Source organism: Nilaparvata lugens, chromosome 9, assembly GCF_014356525.2.
Source record: "Nilaparvata lugens isolate BPH chromosome 9, ASM1435652v1, whole genome shotgun sequence".
Classification (NCBI taxonomy): Eukaryota; Metazoa; Arthropoda; class Insecta; order Hemiptera; family Delphacidae; genus Nilaparvata; species Nilaparvata lugens.
The window spans coordinates 45,729,207-45,740,803 of NC_052512.1; the positions used below are offsets into that span (position 1 = coordinate 45,729,207).

Genomic DNA, 11,597 nt, shown 5'->3' on the forward strand with positions numbered 1-11,597 from the left:
GATTGAGTGCCATTATTGCTTTCGTAGTTAATCAAGATAAAATTTGATCAAGAAATAAAAAGATGTTTCACTCACCAATATTGTAGTCAGCTTCATTATCCAAAAAACATTTAGCATGACCCTCACACAGCACAATCCAAAATATCATAGGCTGAGTAGCAGAATATCTGCCATATTTTCAATGTTGAGACTTGGGCCTAGGGTCTGTGCTACTTGAGGCTTAATTTGTGAATATTTCCTGCACCTGAATCATCGGGTTATTAGGCTACCTCAGTTTTCCTCTCAATTATTCATAAAATATACATCTATAATTATTGGTTGGTGACATTGCTCTGTTCTCTATAATTTTGTACAACATTACTATCTTGAAATAAACCACAATTCTCTCGTCAATCATGTGGGTATATCCAAGATAATCGTTGAGAACCGACGATTACACCTAAATTACACCCTAAGTACATCTTAGAGGAAACCATCTTTTTCAAAACAGCAATTCCCTCTCCATCTCTATAATTATGATCTGTCAATCATCTCTGTATTTTTATGAAACAAATCCCGAGACTCACATTGCTTTCTTGAGCTTGAAAGAGGGTGGGTGACACCTTAGTTGTCGAGTTCATAACTTGGTGATTGATCAAGTTGGAAATGAGTAGTTTTTATTTATTCTTTCTGAGGATGCTCACATATGAGTATCTGAGTTGTGCATGTGTAATGGAGTAGTGGTGTAACGGACCATAAACAGTTCAAAACGTGATAGGGTATGGTTTACATTCATTGTCGTCTCGCCATTTTCTTCTCCAAGTACAGGCCTAACAATGACACAAAACTAACTTTTCTCAGTCATATTTATTGTATTCCTATTACAATTTAATCCACGTTAAAAAAATTAGTCGATTCTGCTCAAATTAGCTTCAATCACATCAGAATACCAGATCGAACTGATCTTCTGACTCCCTATATATAAGACCCTAAAAGCCATTTATGTACCAGAGAAATCAATATAGTAATATTGAAATCTTGGGTTCATATAAATTTCAGCGACAATTATTTCAGTTCTACACTATTCATATTATATGATACGACTTAATGTTTTCCCAGTCTTCACAAGAGATTAAATCTTATCTGTCTTGAAACCTTTTAGTCTTTAAATAGTCACAGTATCTCTTGAGTCATCATTCAATATCCCAGAGAATAATTATTATTCTCAATAATTTAGTGAAGTGAAAACAATACCTTTTTTCGGAACATCATACAACGTACACGAGCCTTACTCGAGTTCATTCAAAATCCCAATTTCAATATAATTATCCACATATTTAGTGAAGTGAAAACAATATCTTTTTCTCGGAATATCACACAACTCACTCAAGTTCAGCCCATACTTTAGAAGATAAAGACAGTAAATTACAGTGTTTTATAATATAAAAGAGAGATGGAGTGCACAGCATTCTTGAAGGACTTTATGGACTTTGTGGCCTGTGACAAGAAACAAACTTCAATGCTGTTTTACCCGTCAGTTATAATCGCTACTATTGCGACTGGTGGTATTTTCACGGCGATTCCAGCAGTGAATAATGATGAAATTGCAAAGCAATCTTTCGGAGATGGATGTGCTTTTGTTCTGGTATGTTTATTCTTTTTGGAAAACCATTTCAAACCTGAAAAACTCAGAAAAATGATCAAACTGATTGACGAGAATTTTTTCGTCAGCAGAGAAAATTTCAAAGACGAGGTAGGAACTTGGCAAAAAATTGATGCTCTCCATAAAAGTTACCTGTCAAGTATCACTTTTACACAAAAGGGCATCGAGTTGTTTTTGAAGTGTATGTCTTGTGTTGGTTTTTTGAGAAATATTTTTACACATGGTTTGATGTTCCAGTTTACACGGGGGAACTATCTGAATCGTTTTCAATTATTCCGCACTTATATTACTTGCCACCAGAATTTGATCAGCCCATTTTCTCAATATACTGCTACATAGTGCATATGTTTCTATATATGCTGGGTTATATTCAGGGATACGTGATGTTCACCACACTATCTCTCACCATTGCAAGGGTGTTAGTTGAGTTTGATACAATCTATATACTGATAGATCATTTCTGCAACGAATACAAGGATTTCGATCTTGTTGATAAGAGTGAAAACTTGAAAGGACTTATCAGTTGAAGGCGGACATGGCAAGAATTGTAACATGCCACCAACGAATTGTAAGGTTAGTTCATTGAGAAATTCAAATCCATTGGAGATTGATGTTTAATTGGAAAAATTGAATTTGTCTGCATGTGAGAGGTCTACAGAAAATACCATGTTACTTAGGGCCGGTTTCCGAGCTTGGAATTCAGCTAAGTTCTAGACTTTAAACAGCTGGAGACAGAAATTTGGCTTTCCGAAACAGGGCGTAGTCGCCGCCCACGTTTTAATTTAATTCGTGAAGCTAGAAAATTGAACACAAGAGAAATAAAAATAAAATAGTGTAAAGTTTCATCGTATATGAAACTGCAAATGACAAAAAATGCACAGCCAATACGGCAAGCTCGCTCGAAAAACCCACCTGAAAATCAGTTAGAGAACACAATGGAGGCTATGGGAAAACTCCCAAATCACCAAAATTTCAACCCCCTGGTACCCCTAGTATTTCGACACATTTAAATCAGCCTCGCGCAGAAACTCGATACAGGCCTCACGCAACAAAATTCGATACAGGCTTTTTACTTTCCTTTCCCTATTACCATAGGTAAGGAAAGTATTGCTTTCCGAAAAAAATCTGGTGTGGTACACTCACACAAATTCCTTGCTCATCTATATAATGAGAGAGTGTAGAGTTGTGTTTGTTCGTTTGTTCGTGTGTTCGTTTGTTCGCAACAAAACATGTCAACTTGTGGATTGCATACCGGAAAAACGGGAATGATTTAGATCTCCAAATTTTGAACATAGATTCTAAAAATCACAATCTCGTGGACCTGGTAGCCCAAATTTCAATTTTCCTTCTAGATTTTTCAGAATTGATGTTCAAACTTCATTAATAGTACATACGATTTCGTAAAAAAAATCACCAATCATATGGTCGGAATTGAAAAAGGAACATCTCTTTCTATCATTTCTTTCTATCAGGCCTATTGCTTTCTACCTGATACCACTTCACCTCAATAATATTGTTTTGATAATTGATGAATATTTTTATTTCAATATAAAAATAATAATTGTATTGTTTGATAATTGATAAATATTTTCATTTTTACAAACTCTGTATAATAATATGGTGGATGTGAAACAGCTGCATTAAATTTATCTCAAAAACATCTGTTTAGATAAAACTTCCCTAGTTGCATGTATTCCGGTTAACATTTAATCACGATAAAATGCTATACTTCAATTGAGATTCACGCTAACTGAATCATTTTGGTTGCACAAAAAGAAGTTTCAAGAGATAACGCCGAATAGATGTAAAAAATTTTAACAGGCCATTCTGTTAATGAATTTGGCGTTTTAGTGTTGATACCCTATTTGAAATAAATCTTTTGAAGTTTGTGTATTTAAGACGTTCAGAGTTTCCAGTTATGGATGAACATGTATATTCCACTCGTCGAAATCTTGCTAATAAATTAAAAGAACCCTTTACAAGAAGTAGAGTGGCCTCCTTACATGCTTTTGCTAAGGGACCACGACTTTTCAATAAACTGCAATCAGATATATCAGATGCACCCAGTTACAATTTGTTTAAGAATAGACTTAATCGCTTCTATGAAGAAAACGTTTAATAGGGGGTAATATTATTACATTTTTTTGCTGTTCATTCAAATGTAATTTATTGTTAAAGATTCATATCCCATCTTGTGAAAAGCACACTGATTATTGTATAAAATTTACTTTATTGTTTGATACCTCAAAATTGTTATTGTATTATAATTAAGTTGACTCAACTAGAGAGCGAGACATCCCTCAACACAGGTTTAGCCTAAAGAGGGATGCACTGTGGTTTTTTTCTGTTACATGCTTAATATTATTATCTATGTTCAATTATTATGCTTAAGGTATGTATTTTTATTACCAATTGTAATGTTCAACCATTATGTTTAATGTATGTATTTGTATTACAAATTATTGTAAAAATGCAGTGAAATAAACGAATTATTATTATTCATGGGGAATTAATTCAACTAAAGCCGATTAGGTACCTACTGATAACTGTCTTCCAAATTCGTTTTTGGCAAAAAAAAACGACAGAATTCAAAGTATGAGCTGAATATATGAATGAATTTCATCCATTAATAAAATAGAAAAGAGTATTTAGCTGATATTAGCTTTCAAAATTAGATTGTAATTTTGATTTTTTGAGGTTAGTTTTCGATCTTCTTCGACTACACTGGCAACAGACAGAACATTTTTTTGGCGCATGCGTAATGATAGTCACCGCTTCAATAACATAACCTCACTTTTTTGCCCTTTGTTTAGAATAATAATTTTGATAACATCACTGTCGGATGAATTACAGTGTTGCCGGATTGTGAAACCGTTTAAATCTTTGCTAGTTAACCGGAAAACTTAATCGGAATTAAAAACTAACCGATCTTTGTGAAATCTAACAGAAATGAATCCCTAAAACTAAGGCTGATTTGTTAATCGGCGTTAATGTCCATATTTAAAAGACGTACGTGCAACTGGCCCATAACTTCGTTTTCTGATGCAATGTTTAGGCCTAAACGTGGCATGCAATATTCATTTTTCAGCTAGAACAGCTTTTTGAGTCAAAGTGCTAAATAAACGTCTACAGTTTCATCAATGCTGTATCGGCAATATGAAAACGGATGCAGTTAATATGTCTTTGGATAAAGGTGTTGATATTTACATAAAGAAAGATTCTCTTCCATTTTTATTTAGTATAGTTTTAAAATTATTCGAGCCCTGATAGAATGTTTGACTCACTGTAAAGTCAGTCGAAAATTTTAATATTGGAATGAGGGGTATTTTGGCAAGCCGAGCAAATAAATAAGTCATATGCACCTTTTCCTTATATCTTCAAATGAAAAATGAGTTTTGTGGGTTGTCAAAACTCCCTCTGAAAGGGAAACTATTCTATGTTTCAGTAAAATAACAATGATTATCCATCCATCTATTATCTTCTATACTATAATAAGGAAAGAACTGGATTATACATGTATACAGGTGTAAGTATAGGAAAATTATGTTTGACGCATCATCACGTCTGAACTACTGGACTGATTTTCATATGAATTCTTGCTCAACCGAGGATGGTTATAACCTATTTTAAATTCTTCAATATTTGATTACATCAATTTTCAGTTTGTCAAGTTTACAATTATTTGTCATACTTTCAGTTGTTGTAAGGAAGCAGCAGAACATTTCTCTTAAAAGGGAAATTAGAAGATAGGTATGATTGGGGATCCTTTTCGAATGATAAAAACAGGTTTTCCGTCGCACCCAAATTTTTTCCGCCGTTTTGAATCCAACTTCTTTTTTAATTGAAAGGAGGTCATATGATACATGATTCCAATACAGGATTTCCAGAGAAAAGGTATGGTGAAGACCGCACATCGATATCTCAAACCTTCAAAATTCATTCTCATTCATTTCCTTTATTATAGTATAGAAGATGATAGATAAATGGATGATATATCCATCTATCTATCATCTTCTATACTATAATAGAGGAAAGAACTGGCTTAAAGACGTATACACGTGTAGAGGATAGGGAAATTATAATTTGATGCATCATCACGTATGAACTACTGGACTGATTTACTTGAAATCTGCTTATAAATTCTTAATCAACCGAGGATTCTTACAGGCCTATTTTCAATTCTTCTGGATTTCATTACGTCAAGTTTTGAAATAGACCCTTGCAAAGCACGGGTTACCTGCTGGTTGATCTATAAGCCTCATTAACGAGGATAATTTAGGGAATAACATTATGCCGATTGGCGGCTAAATAATTAAAACTACGATTATACTATTGTGGTTGTGTTCAGAGTACATTTTCCTTGTTTGAATAATGGAATTTGAGGATTTTTTAAAAGTTGTCAAAACAGCTGTTCTACAAATAAAATATCGACGTGTTCTTTTGTATAAACTGCTCTACCTACCTACCTCACGCACGAGAAGGAGGTACAAAGTAATTTTCTCATGGATGGGATGGACCCCCCGTTAATTTCTCAGGGAGGAGACTCATGCCAGTTGATGGAGCTGATATGTAACTATACAGGGTATGAATTTGAAACAAATCGATCAAGCCATTTTTGAGAAAATCGTGATAGAAATTTAACAAAATTCATTTTTCTCAGGAATATTACGGAGCTCCTGAAATTTTCCCAGGAATGAGAATCATGTCAGTTGATAGGGCTTATGAATAGCTATTTAGGGTTTGAATCTGGAGAAAATTGTTAAAGTCGTTCTGAGAAAACCGTGAAAAACATGGTTTTTTAGTCATTATCCGCCATTTTTTCCGCCATTTTGAATTGAATTTTATTGAATCACTTAATGTCGGATCCTCATGGTATAAGGACCTTAAGTTCAAAATTTCAAGTCAATCGGTTAATCAAGAATGGAGTTATCGTGTTCACAGACAGACACACACATACCACACACACAGACCAACACCCAAAAATCATATAATATAAACAAAAATTGAGGTGGCACCATGTGAAAATTAATGGGAAGTTGGCTACAGAATATATAGTAGCATCGGTCTTCTCAATTTTCTGATTTGCTTAGATTATCTGGTGGGGACGGATGGTAGAACGACCTTTCACTAGATAAAACTTGAATGTTGGATTATTATTGATATTATTCAGTTTTCAGGAACTCCAAGACTTGTGCCGATAATTCACAATCTTTGATTTGTTACTTACAAATGATGATAATGACAACCTCCTCTGTGAGTGTATTCCTATTTCTCAAGGTAAGAATCAACATTATAAAATCTGGTGTGGCACACTCACGCTGCTTTTCTTGCCATGATGAGTTTGGACATTGTTGAAAGTTTTCAAACAAAAAATAACCCGGTCGGGAATCGAACTCTCACTTTTTACGAAGTTGGCTATAGTGAAGTTCATGTTATAATGGCTAAGGCAGTGAAGAGAGATAGGAGGAAACGTTGCCGATCCTCTGTCTTCTCAATGCATTCTTAAATCGGTAGCACATGAAGGTTTATTGCTGTAATAAAAACTGTTCATCCTCGTTTGAAATAATCAATAATTTTTATTGAGCAATAGATTACAATTTCATAATGAATGTACATAGTTGAGATGGAATATTACAATTCTACATTGTTAAAAGACGATCTGGCAACAGAGCAAAGTGAGAGAGAGATAGCGCTATCCGTTCTCTTGAATAGGACAAGGATAGCAATACCATTGCTAATCAAACAACGCCATTATAACGTGGACCTCACTATAATGATCGCGAATGGAGATGTGAAATTTGATGATTTTGAAAAGTTCAAAACAGTTGTACTGCATATAAAATTATCTTGACCAAGAGTGTTCTTTTGAATGAACTGCTTTTTACTTTCCTTGCCCTGTTACCATAGGTAAGGAGAGTATGCTTTCCAAAAAAATAAAGGTAACCCAATTTGTAAATTTCTATATGTTTTAAGGTCCCCTGAGTCCAAAAAAGTGGTTTTTGGATTGATTTTTGGTGTGTGTGTGTGTGTGTGTGTGTGTGTGTGTTTGTGTGTGTGAGTGCCACACGTCACGTGTGTGCACACACACCCATACACACACACACACACACACACACACACCACACACACACACACACACACACACACACACACCACACACACACACACACACACACATACAGACCAATACCTAAAAACCACTTTTACCTATGGTAATAATGGGGCAAGGAATGTAAATATTTGACGTTTGTTTGGGAGCTTGGAGCAATTTCCATCACTGGTCTCAGACAACAGACAGTAATAGTACCTCATACAGCAATCAACTGCAATTTCTAATTGAAATAAAATTAGATTCTATTCCAATTCAATTTCCTCATTCCAGTCTAATCCTATTCTGATTCCTCCTCCTTCTTCTTCTTTCTCTTTTCACAAACAAGGATTAGGCGATAACTGTTCCGACATCTAGCTGATAATTGATTTCAATCGTGTTTAGGGATGTCAATCCCGGTCCATTTTCGATACTTATCAATCCCGGGATTTGTCAGCGTCAATCACGGGATTTTTAGGATTTGAAGATCTGGAATTGTGAATCGTATTTTTCCAAAAAAACAATTCAATATGAAATTAGTTTTCGTGATCAATATGAGTTTTGCATAACTAATTTATTGTTCTAATTGTTTCACTAATTTATTCTACAGGTACAGCCTGCAGTTGCATATACATAACATGCTGTACTCTGTACTCAAGAATACGGTTAGCTATACTCTATCCCTGCTCTTACTGGCTGAATAGAATTCACATTATTGGTTGGCATCATTCACAGAATGGTTGTTGTTCGGTTGTTATGCCTCTACGTTTGTTTCCGTTTACACAGCACCACAATTATTACCAGTCTAGACCAGTGAGTATAGAATGTCACATTCAATACTCTCTGGTCTAGACGGCGCAATATTTGTAATATTGTAATTTCCTTGAAATGCACTCAGAACTTTAAAAAAACTTCAGAAATCAGACAAAAACAAGCACCATCTATTTACTCTCTGTTCAATTATTCCACTTCTCTTCTCTTGCTCTATCATAAGTAGAATATGTAGTTGAAGTAAATATGGTTGGCTCTACGAAATTTAATTGGTGGTTTAGCTTTTGAAAAAAGTTACTCCTACCTGATCTTGAAAACATTCATAGAAATAGAATGATTAATTTTAATATTATTCTCAATTATTTTCCCATTTCAATAATCTCCTCTTCCTCTATAATGAGCCATTTTTCATCTCCACACACTGTTACTGAACATGTAATTGTGGAGGATGAATTGGTTCAAAATGCATGAAACTGATTTTTGCCAATCCCGGGATCCCGGGATTGATATTGGATAATCCCGAAATACCGGGTTTGGATAGCATTCAATCTTCATTGCATCTAAGTAATGTTTGATGAATATACGTGACACAGAAAGTAAAATAATAAATAAATAACTGAAATTGGATTGACAGTGGAGGTTTCTCTTGTTTTTACAGGCGACTAATGTGAGAGTAGCTGTTCTTTCTGCTTTTTCTTTTCCTTCAACAGTCTGATTTTATTATCGTCTATGTGAATGGACAGCGAATCTTCAACCAGGTAAAGAAACGGCGAGAAACACTTTAGTGAGTCCCACGTTATGGAGTCAGTGAAAATGATAGAACAACTAGTTGCCAAGTCTCTTTCCCCATCCCTTCTACACTGTAGTGAAGTCCACATTTAAAGGCAGTGTTTGATTAGCAATGGGTATTGCTATCCTTGTCTATCATTCAACAAGCGGATAGCACTATCTCATTCTCAGATTGCTCTGTAGCCAGATCGTCTTTTAACAATGTAAAATTGATAATTAAATAACATAATATTTCATCTTAATTATGAATTCATCAAGGAATTATTGAAAATATAATTTCTTGCTCATATAATTGATTTTATAAACAAGAATGAACAGTTGATATTACATCAAAAAACCTGTATCAGCAAAAAACGTCTATAGAAGGCGTGATAAGACAGGGATCGTCAACGTTGTTCTGCTATCTTTCTCTTGCTTCGCACGCAAGCATGCAGACAGGATCCAACGGCATGAAAATGAAGAATTCACACAGCTACTTGACAACACACATAATATATGCTGCGCAGATTGAAGCGGTCCAAACCCTTCGAGTTGTGTGGTGCTGTGGAGTGAAAGTGTTAAAAGCAGAGCAGTGTTGATAGTGTGAATGTGTGTGTATCTTTAATACGTGATAACTTATTTTATTACTATATTATCTTTTGTCAATAATTTCAAGTGAGTTGCTAGAAGTAGTAGTCCTGGTGAGAATACCTATCTCAACTACCTATTTAACCCATTACTATATCAGGGAAAAATGCTCATCAGTCTTTTTAGACTAGATTGCAATAGAAATAGGAAAAAACAAATCTTTCTCCACTGCCATTATAACGTCGATAATTTCGGAGCTACTTGGACAGTTTCCTGATAATCAGATTACCTCAGACTTGCGGTATCAGACTCAGACTCAGGTATAACCTTTCAGTTTTGCTTTCGGAAGTACCTAATATACAATTATTCTCATATATATATATTGTTTTATTTTTGGTGTGGCGGAAAATATCAGTCGCACGACGGGCAAAAATGTTTTACCGGTTCTCATTTTTTTCTATGTAGTCTTCGGCCTACGTCATCGGGCTTGAAGCCTTATTGCTTTTACCTGATTCCACTTAACCTCAATAATATTGTTTTGATAATTGATGAATATGCTAAATAATATATTATTGATATGATATAATATTATTATTATCAATATAATAGTATTATTGTCTTTATAATTAACTAGCTGGCCCGGCGAACTTCGTACCGCAAAATAGTTAATGCATCTCATGACAAACTTTAGCTGGATGCACACCTGAGGAGGCGCGATGCGGCATTTTGCATCCAGGTGATTCTTGCTTATTGGTTTGAATGGAAGCACTCACACACACTCCGTCAATTGTAGGGACATTGAAACATCTTGGGTGTTGTCCGGCATGTGCCATATCAGCTCTGATGACTATTTGTGGTAATCAGATGGCATGCGGTCTTGAATGATGTAATCAATGCATTGTTGTATTGCTGGATATTTTTCAAAAAAAATTTAGAATCTGCTCCATTTCTGGAGACCAATGAATGAAGTGGTTCAGGTGGTGGAGTCAATTGAAACAAAATTAGACTTGACCACTAAGGAGGTTTAATCCTCCGCGCAACACAATCCGGGAGCTTTATTTTTATACTTATATGGCCCACAGTACTGACACACAATGTTCATGTGTCAAAAGCAACAATTGACAGTGAACTGTACTCGATTGCCGAGTTATAGTTGAATGCAGCTCGCTGGGAATTGAATGGTATATCTCCTTGCTGCTGATTCTCCCATGCATATTCTAAATTTACAGCCTTTCGAGTTCTATGACCCAAGTTTGGACGTCGTTCGTACTGCCAAATCCACCCATCTTGACGTCACAACAGTGACGTCACGCATCGTATAGAGAATTATGGAAAACTTTTTTGGGTTTGTTGTGTAAGTGTTTGTGGTGTTTAACTTAAACTCACATTGTTGTTATCAATGCATTGTTGTTAACATAGCATGTTTTACAAAGCTATAGGAATATACTATTTCATTGTATCTACATTTATTCTCCGTCCTCATTTCAGAATGATAAACTGCGAGAATCACTGCTGGAAATTCCTTGGGTAGACAAGCCCCGATGGTTGAGACAAACGATGCATATTATGCTGACTCAGACTAATCGAGATATTCAAATGAAACCTTACGGCATTTTTACCCTCAACTACATGTCCTACAAAGATGTGAGCTATTTTCAACTAGTGGTTCTGTGGAAATTAGACCTCACGCAGTTCCTTATCCACAAGTATCTAATTGACCGAGCGAAGTGAGGTCTAAGA

At 35.2% G+C, this 11,597-nt stretch overlaps 1 protein-coding gene across 1 annotated transcript in view; it reads left to right on the forward strand.

The window, feature by feature from the left end:
• The first annotated feature begins 2,157 nt into the window (after positions 1-2,157).
• Positions 2,158-11,597, forward strand: part of LOC120352977 — a 14,264-nt gene continuing 4,824 nt past the window's right edge. Inside the window, exons 1-3 of the mRNA XM_039435352.1 lie at positions 2,158-2,215; positions 6,820-6,919; positions 11,346-11,501. Of these exons, the coding sequence (XP_039291286.1) occupies positions 2,178-2,215; positions 6,820-6,919; positions 11,346-11,501 (294 nt within the window). The 5' untranslated portion in view covers positions 2,158-2,177. The remainder of the gene's footprint in view (positions 2,216-6,819; positions 6,920-11,345; positions 11,502-11,597) is intronic.